The sequence below is a fragment of the Puma concolor genome, chromosome A2 (assembly GCF_028749965.1).
Source record: "Puma concolor isolate L17-30 chromosome A2, mPumCon1.1.hap2, whole genome shotgun sequence".
Taxonomy (NCBI): domain Eukaryota; kingdom Metazoa; phylum Chordata; class Mammalia; order Carnivora; family Felidae; genus Puma; species Puma concolor.
The window spans coordinates 74,677,311-74,695,205 of record NC_141668.1 but is presented as its reverse complement, the minus strand read 5'-3'; the positions used below and the strand labels follow the sequence as shown (position 1 = coordinate 74,695,205).

The following is a 17,895-nucleotide window of genomic DNA, read 5'->3' as shown; positions in this document are numbered from 1 at the left end:
CAGATTTTTGAACCAAGGAATGAATTGTCTCCACATTTTCCATGTACAATATTACACTACTACCTATAACATTATATTATAGATATGTCTTTCTTGGCGAGAAGAGCATCACCTACTGGATTAGGGACATCATATGCAACTCCCTTCCCAAACACAGGTGTTGTCAGGCGACTGTAGACATCTTCTGCATTCAGGTCTTCATTTTTACTATTAAAAAGCAGTGCAGCAGCATCACTCCCCAGAAGGTAAGTAAATGTCTTGCCCACCATGGTAAAGCTAAATACAGGTCCATACTAAAGAAAGAAAAGCAGCCTTAGTGATGATGCCAAAAAATATGGAGCACTAAAGAAATACTAACCTCTTTACTTTTGAAAATTAAAACGTGCATAAGCCTTAATGCAGTTATTCACCCAGTCTTTGTGCAGATTTATAATTTTATTCATCCAGTTCCAAATGAAATATGAATAAACTTTTCATTTTTTTCAGTTTATACTGAAAATATTTACTATCCTTTACACAAACATAATTTTAATAATTATTCTTTCATTATTGGACAAATGGGTGATGTGTCAGTTTTTTCACTTCTTATGGATATTTCTGCAATGAGTATCTCTGAGAATATAGATTTTTTTCCCATTGGTTAAAGAAAAGTTTATAGGAGTCACCAAAGGTTATGACCTTTACATTATTATACAAGTTATATAGTATTTGCTGTGTAAAGACATCGGAAGTTTATTTAGTTATCCGTTTTTACTACTATCTCACCAACACTAAATGATTTCATTTTTAATTCTTTGTTAATCTGGTTGAGTGTTAAATGCTTTCCCTTGCAGTTTTCTGATTATTTTGAAGACAAGGCTCTGAGGATATAATTGTGAACAAAAATACTGTTCCAGACTCATGACGCTTAATCTACTGAAAAAGATACCACTTAAAATCAAATAATCACATCAACAAATGTAAAACTGCAAATGTGACAAGTACTACTGGAAGGTAAGTATCTCTGTGATAAAAGAACTGATACAAGGGAGACCAAAGAGAGGAAAGACCACCTGAGCTGAGGCTCCAAGGATGAGGAGGAATTAGCATGGTGGCCAGACATGCACAAAGGTCCTGAAGGAAAGAGTGGAGGAAAGGACAGAGGAGCATAGTCTGCAGAGCCTACACCAGAGTCTCAGAAGCCATATTCAGTTTTTTCCTTACAGGCAATGAAAAGCCATAGAAGATGTTAAACTGCATACGAGAGACACACTGATGTATGCATATTTTAAAAAGAAAGGTCCCTCTGGCTGTTATAGAAAGAAGAGGGAGGGACAAGAACAGAAAGAATACCAGAGGACGAGTTACAGCCTATTACAGGAAACTGATGATGAAAACTTGCCACATGGTTAATGGTGGGACAATGCCCATAGAAGCAAATGTATACTGAGTTATTCTGGAGAATCTGCAGATGGAAATGGATTAAGAGAGGGAGAGGGAAGTATCAAGAATGAATCATAGGCTTCAGTTCACTGTAAAACAGAACAATGGTGAGAAGAAAGAACAGGACAACCAGGATTGGAGAGAGAAAAACCAAGGGTGAGACTTTAGAAATATTGGATTTCTGATGCCTTTGAGACATCTCAGAAAAGAATCACATGAGAGGTGAACATCCAGGTCTGGAGCTTATTAATTTGGGTGTCATCCACATATGGCTGGTAACTGAAGCTGCAGGTAGAGAGGAGATCACCTAGGAAAGAATAAAGGCCAAGGACCAAACCAACATGAACCCCAACAGTAAATGGCCAGGCATGAGCCCACGAATGAGTTAGAGAAGACACAGAGAAGCAGGGGGAAAAAATGAGAGAAGCCACATTTAAGGAGGAGGGAGTAGTTGTGGTTACCAGTGACAAATACAGCTGAGAGGTCAAGTTCATTGAATTAGGAAATGGAACTCATTAATCAAGGGTGGTATGAAGAGTAAGTAAACAGAAGATGTGGAAACAAAGTAAGTGCAGAAAACTTGCTAAAGGGGGAAGGACATGAGAGGAGACTGAGTGGTCAACAGAAGCTCTGGTCCTTTTGACCTTTGAAAAATTTTTCAGAGAACATGGGAAAGATCCAGTTGAAGAAGTCACTATAGAAAGAAGAAAAACAGCATAATGTTCCTGAGACAAAAGATGGATTGAGACTTTAACTTCCAATAGGATACAAAATAAAAACCAAGGTGACAGCACCTAGTAGGCTAGAGCCTAAGATTCTAGAGCCAGACTACCAGGGTTCACATCCAGGGTCCTCCACGTATTAGCTGTTGTGACCTTGCTCCTACAGACAGAGAATTTAACTTCTCTGTACTTCAGTTTCCCTCATCCATAAAATGGAAATAATGACAGTTCCTACTATTATCAAGATTATATATACATATATATACACATACAGATTATATCCATGATGTGTATGTCAGATATAAATATATTGTAGAAGAGTATGTTGGCCGTAGTAAACATTACATGTGTTGTATTACTATTATTATTATTAAAAGCATACAGAGTTGGAAATCAGACCATATATAAACCCTGGCTTCACCACTAACCAGCAGGGAGCCCCAAGAGCAAATTATATAACCTGTTTCTCAGTGTTATCATGTATAAAATGTATATACCTGAAAGGAATTTGTGGAGCTTCAGTGAAATAATCTATCTAAAGCACTCAGTATTGGCACAAAGTAAGTGTTTTATAATTAGTGTAACAGGAAGAAAAGAGAATATATGTTTCAAAGTGGGAGCATGAGAGAGTTCTCTTTGGATGGTTATACATCTCTCTTTAAAGAGGAGACGAAATCATCTGCTTTGATAGGAAGATTCAGAAGTTTAGAAAATGAAGGTCTGAACTGTCAGTGTGGCAAACACAAAGTATGCCAACCATACTTTGGCATGATACGACTGTTGAACAGTGTTCAAAGCTCATTCAAGGTAGGGAATCATGAAGCTAGGAAGGAACTTCCTAACTGGTGCAAGAAGAAAATGACTAATAGCCTCCCTCCAAGGTTGGGGTTTTACCATGTAAGTAAAATGAAAAGGAAACGTATGGTATTGGCTAAAGTGTAACTGAAATGGTGGACCATGGTGCCGGACTGGAAAAAGAAGAGAAGTAAAGAGGCTAATAATAGATCAGGAGAAAGTAAATGGGACAATGGACTAGAAGATCTAATGAGGTCAAAGAATGGTTACAATGGAAGGAACTGTACAGGCAAGCTGGGAAAAGAAGTTATGGTCTCAGAATAAAGTGTCTAAATTTATACTGTGGAAATGAAACCATTAAGAGTGACAACCATTCAAAGTGGGCCTGTGGAATAAATGGTTGAATCAGCACGGGAAAGCTTGTTGGAAGGGCAAAGATCTGAGTGGCCGTGGCATCACCTAAGTAGACAAAACTGAAGTCACAGAAGATTTTTAAGGCAGGTTAGAAAATCCCACAGATGACTGGTTAAGAAAAATAAGGGTCAATCAGTATCAATTTTAACTACGATCAGTAAGTACAAACTTTAGGCTAGTGGTTTTTAGGCCATAGCTGCCAGAACTACAGGTTCCCTCAGGTGATGTTTCAGAGATCACCCAGGACATGGAAGAGATTAAGAGGATCTCCAAGACCCTTCCAGCTCTTAAACAGGAGCAGCTCTAATTTAATCTGTTTCCTATACTGGGGAGAAGCACAAGATCACAAATTTTTTTTAATGTTCTGCCATCTAAAAGAAAGTTTGAAAAGCACTAATTTCTTTTCCTGTAATTATTTGGAAGACTTACCTTCTCATATGCATTTTCTAGGAATTCAATTGGACTTTTCCCAAATGCTATGGCATGTCCAAGGAATGGAATTGGAGAGAAAATGTATGGTGGACTTTTCTGCAAGAGAAAACAAAATGTGGACTCACATTTCATTCTAAAGGAGAAATCCAGTTTAGGTTCATGACCAAACAAATGAAATAAAAAATAAAGCATCAATAACTTAAGAACAGCTAAACTGCAAATATCTTAGGAGTGGCCATAGTAAACAGAAACTCAGAACGTGATGTAAGATAAATAACTAGACAAACACAAAGGTATTGCAACTGGACATGCTGAACACTGTCCAGAATATTTATTTGTGGCTCTAGGCAACTTTCTTAACCAACAGCAGTGGGGAAAAAAAAAAAAAAAAAAAAAAAAAAAACAGGAAAATCAAACAACAGCATCTTCACCACTACCACTCACAATTTTAGTCCCAGATTCTTTCTATACCTAAAGAAGGTACAGAAAAAGACAAACAGTAACGTGTACAGAAAGTGAAATGTTTAAGAAGCTACATTTATCAGTAAACAAAACACATCTCATCCATTGATTTTAAAGAGAGGGTAGATCAGTCCTAGCAGGTGCTTTAGCACTCGCTATAAAAGACACTTTCATAAAACTTTTAGTTCGTACATTCCACTGTACAAAGGCAGTGGAATGTAAAACTGTAAAAGGCAGTTTTAAAAGCTACTTGGTGTTGGTTGGTTAAGGATGCATTCATCAAATATATTCGGTAAGTATGAAGCTAATGGTCAATAAAGGCACTAACTTAAAGAAACTGATACTTCATTGGCACAAGAAGTGACAATCCAGTCACTCTTACCCTACCAAACACTCCCCCCTTCAGACTGATATTAAGTCGCCATTAGGGGCGATATCACAGGCCGCAGGACATTGAACCCCACAAGGGCGCAGTCATCAAGACGACCGCCACAGGGACCGAAGCTGCCAGGGCATCCCATCCCCAGTAGGGACTCCGCCAAAGTCTATAACACCACTATGATCCTGGAGGTCCTGGCCAGCCGGACCCCCAGCACCAAGGCTAGCAAGGTCAAGGCAGTCTCGACCATCAGCAGCAGAGTTGCGGCCACCTCCCAGCCCCCAGTGCGCCCGCTTCCACCGCCCAGCCAAGCATGGCCGTGGTCACCACTCCTGCTAGCCCTTTGGCCGCCTCTGTCGTCGCCTGGCTCGCCCTGAGGCCACAGCGGTCGCTGCGTTCCCCGCCCGGGTCCCCGGGGTGCACTTACCGCCCCGGGCGGCATGGGGGCCAGGTGGCCGACTGCAAGGCGGAACAGGTAGACTAGGCCAAGCGTGAAGGCGCAGGCGATTAGCAGCATGGATAGGAGGTTGCCGCCGGTCACCCTCTCCATCGCCTGCCCCAACACCGACCCGCCCGCCTGCAGTAATCCCAGCAGCAGCATCCTGGCCGCCACAGCATCCACTACAGTTCGCTGGAGACGCTGGAGGCCGAGGTCGCGGCCGCTCCTCCGAATCCACGGAGCGAGAGAAGCCGGCAGATGGGCGTCCGGACACGGCCCCGGCCCCCAGCTCTCCCACTAAACCGAGTCCCACCCCTACCCGTGGCTCCCACGCGCACCACCCTTGGCGTCACAGAACGAGGCGGGATCCGATGCTGGCCACGCCTCTCAAGTAAGTCTGCATACCACCGAGGTCTCCTTACGCCAGGAAAAAGGACCTGAAAAAGCAAGTTGCACTTATGGTATGGGTGGTACAGAGAAAGAAGAGAACTTGAGTTTAGGAGGCAATTACCTCTGGGAACCTCAGACAACCTGAGCCTGCGTGCCGTGGGTGCGGGGCTCCACGATTCGGTGCGGGGAGGGGGCGGGCGGAGGGATCTCAGATCAAGGTTTGCGAGTAGAGGGCGGAGACGGCAGGGCGCTCGATGATTGCACCGAGCGCTCGTGAGGTGATCTCAGCATACATCACGTCAGCTGGGCGGGTAGCCTGGGCGCCGCCCCTCGCCCGGGCTCGCGGGTCTGCTGCACCTGATCCTGCTTAGGGCCGGGGTGCGGAGGCCTCTGACAGACCGCCCACGGAGTCAGGAAAAGGGGAATTTTGAAACACTGCTTCTGCACACCGAAGGGTGGGACGATGAGGTCAGTCCCACCCCATCCCAGTTAAAACCAGTCTGACAGGTATTAATATACGGCATAAAGGTAACAAATCTTGGTTGTTGTCTGGATTATCCAGAAACAGGTTTCCGAAATAAATCTGTGTTATAGGCCGTCGCGACCTGTCTGAGGCAACATGCCCCAAGAACTCCACTTTTGCCTGTTGAACCGCCAGAGATTAAAGCGGGAGTTCAGTCTTACAGCTACCGTCATACTGCTCCACCCACTCCTGTGGTTTCAAATAAGCATATATATAATGACTACCAAATTTAATTTTTTTATATTATTCTCACGAGCTCCTGACCGTATTTAGGTATTTATTCAGTCAACATTAAGAGCTAGGCACTGGGGATACAGCAGCGAATGAGAAAACTGCAGGGCTTTCAGGGAAGGAGCAGAAATATCTAATTGCCTGGTCAACACCTCTAGAGACCTCACATTCATCTCATTGTCAATAAATCCAAAACTGAATTTATTATCTCCTCCCACCTGGCTGTCAACCTGCCCCTCCTGTAATGCATATGTAGGAAGGGCATCGCTATCTACCCCATTGCCCTCCTCCTTCATTCTTCATAGTTAATCGCTACATCCTATAATTCCACCACCTTGAAAGTTTCTCCACTCACCTTAGGTCTCCATTCCACTGACCTTAGGTCAGGCCTCATCATTGCTTGTCTGCATTGCAAAAGTACTCTACGAGGTCTCTGCTTCCATGCTGGTCTTTAATGAGTCATCCCCCAGTGTTGCCATTTCTTGTATCTCTAAAGCTATGTTGTAATCATCTCTATAGGTTTCCTCTGTTAAAAGATAAACGTGAGAATAGGGATCATGCCTTAATTGTTTTTATATTCTGAGTTTATCCTAATTCCTACCATAGCAGTTCTCAAACTGTGGTCCATGGCCCTCTGGGTATCCCCAAGACATGTTCAGAGTATCTGCAAAGTCAAAGCTCCTTATAATAATACTGTTATTTGCATTTTAACTGCTGGAATTTGCACTGATAGTAAAATCAGTACTAAATAAAGCTTCTCCGGCCTTAGCACAAATCAAAGCAGGGGCACCAGACTGAGTCATTCATTATTCCTCACTGCCATGCACTTGCAATTAAAAAAAAAAAAATTATCTATTTCACTTAAGAATGTCCTTGATGAAATAGTGAACGTTAATTTTATTAAAGTTCAACCACTGAGGACATGTATTTAGCTACTTCTTTCATGGAATAACATTTTTGCTTGAAAGAATGACTGCCGAGTGCCATTCAGATTTGGGTATTTGACAGACATTTTCTTGAAAATTAAATCGGCCTGTTTGTGCTTTTAAAGAAATTCATTGGCAATATTTGTTGTCAATGATAAAATATTAAATGTTTCAAATAAAAAGTAAGAATTTTAGAAAACAATCTACTACTATCAACTTGACAACTTACTAATTCTTGAGACTTTTCTGCAGAGGAAAATTTAGTAACAAATGGATTTTGTATACGATGTGTCAACATTAGAATCTTTGCATAATTCATTAAACCAGTATTTTCAGATGCCCAGTGCATGATGTTACAAAATCATGCCTGGGTAAAACATTCATTCAAACTACAAGCCAAAACAATAGATTTCATGTAATATAAAAAGTTCATTGATATACTTTCAGATTCTAGACTGCAACTTTTAAGATACTACAACTTATAAAAAAAAATAATTATTGGCTCTGGGCTGATGGCTCAGAGCCTGGAGCCTGTTTCCGATTCTGTGTCTCCCTCTCTCTCTGCCCCTCCCCCGTTCATGCTCTGTCTCTCTCTGTCCCAAAAATAAATAAACGTTGAAAAAAAAAAAAAAAAATTTAAAAAAAAAAAAAAAAAGGGGCGCCTGGGTGGCGCAGTCGGTTAAGCGTCCGACTTCAGCCAGGTCACGATCTCGCGGTCCGTGAGTTCGAGCCCCGCGTCGGGCTCTGGGCTGATGGCTCAGAGCCTGGAGCCTGTTTCCGATTCTGTGTCTCCCTCTCTCTCTGCCCCTCCCCCGTTCATGCTCTGTCTCTCTCTGTCCCAAAAATAAATAAACGTTGAAAAAAAAAAAAAAAAATTTAAAAAAAAAAATAATAATTATCTGGAAAAGTTATTAAAATATTCCTGCCTTTTCCAACTACACATCTGTGTGAAGCCAGGTTTTCTTAATATACTTGAACCCAAACATTGCACAACAGATTGAATACAGGAGCGCACATGAGAATTCAAGTATCTTCCATTAAGCCTGGCATTAAAGAGATTTGCAAAAATCTGAAATAGTGCCATGTTTCTATTTTTTTATTTGAAAACATAACTGTGTTCATTAAAGTACACATGTTTATGTTAACATGGGTTGTTATTTTTAATAAATTAGTATTTTTATTTCTTCCCTTTAATTTGCATTACTGTCAATACATATAGATGTAACCCACATTTTTTAAAAAAGTTCTTTAGGGCTCTTAATAATGTATAAGATTGTGAAAGAGCTCTGAGACCAAAAATAATGAAAACTGCTAACCTAAAATTGAGTTGTGGGGCTTCTATTTTTTTTTTTTTAAGTTTATTTTCGAAAGAGAGACAGAGTGCCAGCAGGGGAGGGGCAGCGAGAGAGGGAGACACAGAATCGGAAGCAGGCTCCAGGCTCTGAGCTGTCAGCAATAACCGTAAGATCTCACTAACCATGAGATCATGACCTGAGCAAAAATTGGACACTTAACTGACTGAGCCACCCAGGCGCTCCCGGGTTGTCAATTTTTGTTCTCTCTGGAACCACATCCTATACCACCAGTATGATCTTCCTGTGAAATAGTTTTAAAGCAAGACCTTTTACTCATCAAAACTTCAAGGTAGTTCTCATTATTATATAACCATAGTTTTTGTTATTTTAATGTGAGTTTTCCAAAGTGATACTTCAGAAGTACATCATAAATTGAAAAGGGAGATTGTTGGGAGAGGGCCCAAGATGGCAGAACAGCATGGAAGTTTTTTTGGGGTCTCTCGTCCCTGAAATGTAGCCAAATCAACACTAAACCACATGCACACCTACAAAACTGATTTCAGGATTAACACAACAATCTCTACAATCTGAACCACAAAACTCAGCAGGTACGAGTGAAGAGGTGAACTGGGGGAGAGAGGAGCCACAGAGGTCAGGGAGCTGTTTTTTGCTTGCAGAGAGAGGCCGGAGATGGGGGGAGAGTACCAAAAAAGCACCTCTTGCAAAAAAAACAGCTGGAAAGAAAGTGGAAAAGCGGAAACATCTCCAGGGACTGAACAAAAAAAGGAGAAAGGAGAGGGTTTAAATTCCTTTAAGATTCTATAAACAGGGGAGCACAGAGTCTGAAACTCAGCAGCTCCATACCTGGCGATGCTCTGGTGGGAAGGGCGAATCCTCAGGAGCAGAGAGCGAGGTCCAAAGAGTGAAGAGCCCAAGGGCCACAGGGGAAGAGGCGGTTCCCCTGCTGGGAGGACATTTGGTATAGGCTGTGTGCTCCCCGCCCCTGGGGCAAAGACCCCAGTGGACCCAGGAGAACAGCCACATTCACTGGTGCTGAAACAAGCACTATAAGGGTAAAGCCAGGCTCCAGGTGCGTGTTGTGATTTTTCATAAACTCTGAAACGCTGCTGCTAGAAGATCGCGCGAACTTTTTCTGGGGCAGACTGGCACCCAGCCACAGGCTCTGAGCATCGGCAGCAGTGCGGTCTCCGAATGTTCCTGGGTGCAGCCAGCACCTGGCCATTGCTCAGCGAGGCCCTCCCCCTGAGGGTCTGAGCAGGTCAAAGCTGCAGTCCCTCAGAAGTGAGGGGTTGGGAAACACAGCCAAATTGTAGCAGGATTCTTGCACAGAGAGTTGCACAGAGAGTCGTAACAGAGGCTTTTCTTTCCAGGAAGCAATTTTATTCCTGCCAGCTTTGAATAACACTGGACCAGATGGACTTAACAGATATATTCAGAACATTTCATCCTAAAGCAGCAGAATACACGTTCTTCTCCAGTGCACATGGAACATTCTCCAGAATAGATCACATACTGGGACACAAATCAGCCCTCAACAAGTACAAAAAGATCAAGATCATACCGTGCATATTTTCAGACCACAATGCCATGAAACTCGAAATCAACCACCAGAAAAAATTTGGAAAGATAACAAATACTTGGAGACTAAAGAACATCCTACTAAAGAACGAATGGGCTAACCAAGAAGTGAAAGAGGAAATTAAAAAGTACATGGAAGCCAATGATAATGATAACACTGAAGCACAAAACCTCTGGGATGAGCAAAGGCGGTCATAAGAGGGAAGTATATAGCAATCCAGGCCTTCCTAAAGAGGGAAGAAAGGTCTCAGATACACAACCTAACCTTACACCTCAAAGAGCTGGGAAAAGAACAGCAAAATAAAACCCAAAACCAGCAGAAGACAGGAAATAATAAAGATTAGGACAGAAATCCATGCTATCAAACCCCCAAAAAAACAGTAGAACAGATCAATGAAACCAGAAACTGGTTCTTTGACAGAATTAACAAAATTGATAAACCTCTAGCCAGTTTGATCAAAAAGAAAAAGAAAAGGACCCAAATAAATAAATTCAAGAATGAAAGAAGAGAAATCACATCCAACACTGCAGAAATACAAACAATAAAAAGAGAATATTATGAGCAACTATACACCAATAAAATGGACAATCTGGAAGAAATGGACAAATTCCTAGAAACATAAACTACCAAAACTGAAACAAGAAGAAATAGAAAATTTGAACACACCCATAACCAATAAAGAAATCGAATTAGTAATCACAAATCTCCCAAAAAACAAGAGTCCAGGGCCAGATGGCTTTACAAGGGAATTCTATCAAACATTTAAAGAAGAGTTAACACCTATTCTCTTGAAGCTGTTCCCAAAAATAGAAATGGAAAGAAAACTTCGAAACTCTTTCTATGAAGCCAGCATTACCTTCATTCCAAAACCAGAGACCCCACTAAAAAGGAGAACTACAGACCAATTTCCCTGATGAACATTGATGCAAAAATCCTCAACAAGATACTATCCAACCAGATCCAACAATATATTAAAAGAATTATTCACCACGACCAAGTGGGATTTATTCCTGAGATGCAGGACTGGTTCAATATCCACAAAACAATCAATAAATACATTACATCAATAAAACAAAAGACAAGAACCACATGATCCTCTCAATAGATGCAGGAAAGCATTTGACAGAATACAGCATCCTATCTTGATAAAAGCCCTCAAGAAAGTAGGGCTAGAAGGATGATACCTCGAGATCATAAAAGCCATATATGAAAGACCCACTGCTAATATCATCCTCAATGGGGAAAAACTGAGAGCTTTCCCACTAAGGACAGGAACAAGACCAGGATGTCCACTCTCACCACTGTTATTCAACATAGTATTGGAAGTCTTAGCCTCAGCGATCAGACAACACAAAAGAATAAAAGCACCCAAATCAGCCAGGAGGAAGTCAAACTTTCACTCCTTGCAGATGACATGACACTCTGTATGGAAAACCCAAAAGACTGCTACAACCAAAACACCAAAAACACCAAAAACTGCTACAACTGATCCATGAATTCAGCAAAGTTGCATGATATAAAATTAATGCACAGATATCAGATACATCCCTATACACCAATAATGAAGCAACATAAAGAGAAATCAAGGCGTTGATACCATTTACAGTTGCACCAAAAACCATAAAATACCTAGGAATAAACATAACCAAAGAGGTGAAAAATCTATACACTGAAAATTATAGAAAGTTTATGAAAGAAATTGAAGAAGGCACAAAAAAATGGAAAAATACTCCATACTCCTGGATTGGAAGAATAAACATTGTTAAAACATCGATACTACCTAAACAAATCTACATATTCCATGCAATACCTATCAAAATAACACCAGCATTCTTCACAGAGCTAGAACAAACAAGCCTAAAATTTGTATGGAACCAGAAAAGACCCCAAGTAGCCAAAGCAATCTTGAAAAAGAAAACCGAAGCTGGAAGCATCACGCTCCTGAACTTCAAGACTTATTACAAAGCTGTAATCATCAAGACAGTATGGTACTGGCACACAAACAGACACTCAGATCAATGGAACAGAATAAAGAACCTAGAAATGGACCCACAAGCATATGGCCAACTAATCTCTAACAAAGCAGGAAAGAATATCCAGTGGAATAAAGACAGTCTCTTCAGCAAACGGTGCTGGGAAAACTGGACAGCGACATGCAGAAAAATGACCTGGGCCACTTTCTTACACCATACACAAAAATAAACTCAAGATAGATGAAAAGAAGTCATCAAAATCATAGAGGAGAAAGCAGACAAAAACTCTTTGAATTTGGCCACAGCAACTTCTTACTCAACACGTCTGCGGGGGCAAGGAAAACGAAAGCAAAAATGAACAATTGGGACCTCATCAAAATAAAAAGCTTCCGCACAGCAAAGGAAACAATCAGCAAAACTAAAAGGCAACCGACAGAATGGGAGAAGATATTTGCAAATGACAGATCAGATAAAGGGTTAGTATCCAAAATCTATAAAGAACTTATCAAACTCAACACCCAAAAAACAATCCAGAGAAGAGATGGGCAAAAGACATGAATAGACACTTCTCCAAAGAAGACATCCAGATGGCCAACCGACACATGAAAAATTGCTCAACATCACTCCTCATCAGAATTGAGAGGAGGAAATACAAATCAAAACCACAATGAGATACCAACTCAACCTGTCAGAATGGCTAATCTTTTTTTTTTTATATGAAATTTATTGTCAAATTGGTTTCCATACAACACCCAGTGCTCATCCCAAAACGTGCCCTCCTCAATACCCATCACCCACCCTCCCCTCCCTCCCACCCCCCATCAACCCTTAGTTTGTTCTCAGTTCTCAACAGTCTCTTATGCTTTGGCTCTCTCCCACTCTAACCTCTTTTTTTTTTTTTTTTCTTCCCCTCCCCCATGGGTTCCTGTTAAGTTTCTCAGGATCCACATAAGAGTGAAACCATATGGTATCTGTCTTTCTCTGTATGGCTTATTTCACTTAGCATCACACTCTCCAGTTCCATCCATGTTGCTACAAAAGGCCATATTTCATTTTTTCTCATTGCCACGTAGTACTCCATTGTGTATATAAACCACAATTTCTTTATCCATTCATCAGTTGATGGACATTTAGGCTCTTTCCATAATTTGGCTATTGTTGAGAGTGCTGCTATGAACATTGGGGTACAAGTGCCCCTATGCATCAGTACTCCTGTGTCCCTTGGATAAATTCCTAGCAGTGCTATTGCTGGGTCATAGGGTAGGTCTATTTTTAATTTTCTGAGGAACCTCCACACTGCTTTCCAGAGCGGCTGCACCAATTTGCATTCCCACCAACAGTGCAAGAGGGTTCCCGTTTCTCCACATCCTCTCCAGCATCTATAGTCTCCTGATTTGTTCATTTTGGCCACTCTGACTGGCGTGAGGTGATACCTGAGTGTGGTTTTGATTTGTATTTCCCTGATAAGGAGCGACGCTGAACATCTTTTCATGTGCCTGTTGGCCATCCGGATGTCTTCTTTAGAGAAGTGTCTATTCATGTTTTCTGCCCATTTCTTCACTGGGTTATTTGCTTTTCGGGTGTGGAGTTTGGTGAGCTCTTTATAGATTTTGGATACTAGCCCTTTGTCCGATATGTCATTTGCAAATATCTTTTCCCATTCCGTTGGTTGCCTTTTAGTTTTGTTGGTTGTTTCCTTTGCTGTGCAGAAGCTTTTTATCTTCATAAGGTCCCAGTAATTCACTTTTGCTTTTAATTCCCTTGCCTTTGGGGATGTGTCGAGGAAGAGATTGCTACGGCTGAGGTCAGAGAGGTCTTTTCCTGCTTTCTCCTCTAAGGTTTGGATGGTTTCCTGTCTCACATTCAGGTCCTTTATCCATTTTGAGTTTATTTTTGTGAATGGTGTGAGAAAGTGGTCTAGTTTCAACCTTCTGCATGTTGCTGTCCAGTTCTCCCAGCACCATTTGTTAAAGAGACTGTCTTTTTTCCATTGGATGTTCTTTCCTGCTTTGTCAAAGATTAGTTGGCCATACGTTTGTGGGTCTAGTTCTGGGGTTTCTATTCTATTCCATTGGTCTATGTGTCTGTTTTTGTGCCAATACCATGCTGTCTTGATGATGACAGCTTTGTAGTAGAGGCTAAAGTCTGGGATTGTGATGCCTCCTGCTTTGGTCTTCTTCTTCAAAATTACTTTGGCTATTCGGGGCCTTTTGTGGTTCCATATGAATTTTAGGATTGCTTGTTCTAGTTTCGAGAAGAATGCTGGTGCAATTTTGATTGGGATTGCATTGAATGTGTAGATAGCTTTGACATTTTGACATTTGACATATATTGACATTTTGATAATATTTATTCTTCCAATCCATGAGCAGGGAATGTCTTTCCATTTCTTTAAATCTTCTTCAATTACCTTCATAAGCTTTCTATAGTTTTCAGCATACAGATCCTTTACATCTTTGGTTAGATTTATTCCTAGGTATTTTATGCTTCTTGGTGCAATTGTGAATGGGATCAGTTTCTTTATTTGTCTTTCTGTTGCTTCATTGTTAGTGTATAAGAATGCAACTGATTTCTGTACATTGATTTTGTATCCTGCAACTTTGCTGAATTCATGTATCAGTTCTAGCAGACTTTTGGTGGAGTCTATCGGATTTTCCATGTATAATATCATGTCATCTGCAAAGAGCGAAAGCTTGACTTCATCTTTGCCAATTTTGACGCCTTTGATTTCCTTTTGTTGTCTGATTGCTGATGCTAGAACTTCCAGCACTATGTTAAACAACAGCGGTGAGAGTGGGCATCCCTGTCGTGTTCCTGATCTCAGGGAAAAAGCTCTCAGTTTTTCCCCGTTGAGGATGATGTTAGCTGTGGGCTTTTCATAAATGGCTTTTATGATCTTTAAGTATGTTCCTTCTATCCCGACTTTCTCAAGGGTTTTTATTAAGAAAGGGTGCTGGATTTTGTCAAAGGCCTTTTCTGCATCGATTGACAGGATCATATGGTTTTTCTCTTTTTTTTTGTTAATGTGATGTATCACGTTGATTGATTTGCGAATGTTGAACCAGCCCTGCATCCCAGGAATGAATCCCACTTGATCCTGGTGAATAATTCTTTTTATATGCTGTTGAATTCGATTTGCTAGTATCTTATTGAGAATTTTTGCATCCATATTCATCAGGGATATTGGCCTGTAGTTCTCTTTTTTTACTGGGTCTCTGTCTGGTTTAGGAATCAAAGTAATACTGGCTTCATAGAATGAGTCTGGAAGTTTTCCTTCCCTTTCTATTTCTTGGAATAGCTTGAGAAGGATAGGTATTATCTCTGCTTTAAACGTCTGGTAGAACTCCCCTGGGAAGCCATCTGGTCCTGGACTCTTATTTGTTGGGAGATTTTTGATAACCGATTCAATTTCTTCGCTGGTTATGGGTCTGTTCAAGCTTTCTATTTCCTCCTGATTGAGTTTTGGAAGAGTGTGGGTGTTCAGGAATTTGTCCATTTCTTCCAGGTTGTCCAATTTGTTGGCATATAATTTTTCATAGTATTCCCTGATAATTGTTTGTATCTCTGAGGGATTGGTTGTAATAATTCCATTTTCATTCATGATTTTATCTATTTGGGTCATCTCCCTTTTCTTTTTGAGAAGCCTGGCTAGAGGTTTGTCAATTTTGTTTATTTTTTCAAAAAACCAACTCTTGGTTTCGTTGATCTGCTCTACAGTTTTTTTAGATTCTATATTGTTTATTTCTGCTCTGATCTTTATTATTTCTCTTCTTCTGCTGGGTGTGGGGTGTCTTTGCTGTTCTGCTTCTATTTCTTTTAGGTGTGATGTTAGATTTTGTATTTGGGATTTTTCTTGTTTCTTGAGATAGGCCTGGATTGCAATGTATTTTCCTCTCAGGACTGCCTTCGCTGCGTCCCAAAGCGTTTGGATTGTTGTATTTTCATTTTCATTTGTTTCCATATATTTTTAAATTTCTTCTCGAATTGCCTGGTTGACCCACTCATTCGTTAGTAGGGTGTTCTTTAACCTCCACGCTTTTGGAGGTTTTCCAGACTTTTTCCTGTGGTTGATTTCAAGCTTCATAGCATTGTGGTCTGAAAGTATGCATGGTATGATTTCAATTCTTGTAAACTTATGAAGGGCTGTTTTGTGACCCAGTATATGATCTATCTTGGAGAATGTTCCATGTGCACTCGAGAAGAAAGTATATTCTGTTGCTTTGGGATGCAGAGTTCTAAATATATCTGTCAAGTCCATCTGATCCAATGTCTCATTCAGGGCCCTTGTTTCTTTATTGACCATGTGTCTAGATGATCTATCCATTTCTGTAAGTGGGGTGTTAAAGTCCCCTGCAATTACCACATTCTTCTCAATAAGGTTGCTTATGTTTATGAGTAATTGTTTTATATATTTGGGCGCTCCGGTATTCGGCGCATAGACATTTATAATTGTTAGCTCTTCCTGATGGATAGACCCTGTCACTATTATATAATGTCCTTCTTCATCTCTTGTTACAGCCTTTAATTTAAAGTCTAGTTTGTCTGATATAAGGATGGCTACTCCAGCTTTCTTTTGGCTTCCAGTAGCGTGACAAATAGTTCTCCATCCCCTCACTCTCAATCTAAAGGTGTCCTCAGGTCTAAAATGAGTCTCTTGTAGACAGCAAATAGATGGGTCTTGTTTTTTTATCCATTCTGATACCCTATGTCTTTTGGTTGGCGCATTTAGTCCATTTACATTCAGTGTTATTATAGAAAGATATGGGTTTAGAGTCATTGTGATGTCTGTATGTTTTATGCTTGTAGTGATGTCTCTGGTACTTTGTCTCACAGGGTCCCCCTTAGGATCTCTTGTAGGGCTGGTTTAGTGGTGACAAATTCCTTCAGTTTTTGTTTGTTTGGGAAGACCTTTATCTCTCCTTCTATTCTAAATGACAGACTTGCTGGATAAAGGATTCTCGGCTGCATATTTTTTCTGTGTAGCACACTGAAGATCTCGTGCCAATTCTTTGTGGCCTGCCAAGTTTCAAAAGAGAGATCAGTCACGAGTCTTATAGGTCTCCCTTTATATGTGAGGGCACGTTTACCCCTTGCTGCTTTCAGAATTTTCTCTTTATCCTTGTATTTTGCCAGTTTCACTATGATATGTCGTGCAGAAGATCGATTCAAGTTATGTCTGAAGGGAGTTCTCTGTGCCTCTTGGATTTCAATGCCTTTTTCCTTCCCCACTTCAGGGAAGTTCTCAGCTATTATTTCTTCAAGTACCCCTTCAGCACCTTTCCCTCTCTCTTCCTCCTCTGGGATACCAATTATGCGTATATTATTTCTTTTTAGTGTATCACTTAGTTCTCTAATTTTCCCCTCATATTCCTGGATTTTTTTATCTCTCTTTTTCTCAGCTTCCTCTTTTTCCATAACTTTATCTTCTAGTTCACCTATTCTCTCCTCTGCCTCTTCAATCCGAGCCGTGGTGGTTTCCATTTTGTTATGCATTTCGTTTAAAGCATTTTTCAGCTCCTCGTGACTGTTCCTTAGGCCCTTGATCTCTGTAGCAAGAGATTCTCTGCTGTCAGCTATACTGTTTTCAAGCCCAGCAATTAATTTTATGACTATTATTCTAAATTCACTTTCTGTTATATTATTTAAATCCTTTTTGATCAGCTCATTAGCTGTTGTTATTTCCTGGAGATTCTTCTGAGGGGAATTCTTCCGCTTGGTCATTTTGGATAGTCCCTGGCGTGGTGAGGACCTGTAGGGCACTTCCCCTGTGCTGTGGTGTATAACTGGAGTTGGTGGGCGGAGCCGCAGTCAGACCTGATGTCTGCCCCCAGCCCACCGCTGGGGCCACAGTCAGACTGGTGTGTGCCTTCTCTTCCCCTCTCCTAGGGGCGG

The 17,895-nt window shown here is 40.9% G+C and overlaps 1 protein-coding gene and 1 long non-coding RNA gene across 3 annotated transcripts in view; one reads left to right on the top strand and one right to left on the bottom strand.

Moving 5' to 3' along the window:
* The window catches only part of CYP51A1 (cytochrome P450 family 51 subfamily A member 1), a 35,520-nt gene that overhangs the window by 15,089 nt on the left and 2,536 nt on the right, over positions 1-17,895 (bottom strand). Inside the window, exons 2-4 of one of the 2 annotated variants that reach the window (XM_086696432.1) lie at positions 6,565-6,735; positions 3,783-3,881; positions 117-293 (exon numbers count right to left, since the gene is read on the bottom strand). In XM_086696432.1, coding sequence (XP_086552558.1) covers positions 117-293; positions 3,783-3,881; positions 6,565-6,606 — 318 coding nt within the window. In that variant the 5' untranslated portion in view covers positions 6,607-6,735. Of the gene's footprint in view, positions 1-116; positions 294-3,782; positions 3,882-5,053; positions 5,379-6,564; positions 6,736-17,895 lie in introns of those variants that run through there. The other variant, XM_025929551.2, reaches the window with a different exon arrangement.
* The window catches only part of LOC147583269 (uncharacterized), a 61,030-nt gene continuing 48,778 nt past the window's right edge, over positions 5,644-17,895 (top strand). The window contains exon 1 of the long non-coding RNA XR_015247526.1: positions 5,644-5,923. This is a non-coding gene — a long non-coding RNA (uncharacterized LOC147583269). The remainder of the gene's footprint in view (positions 5,924-17,895) is intronic.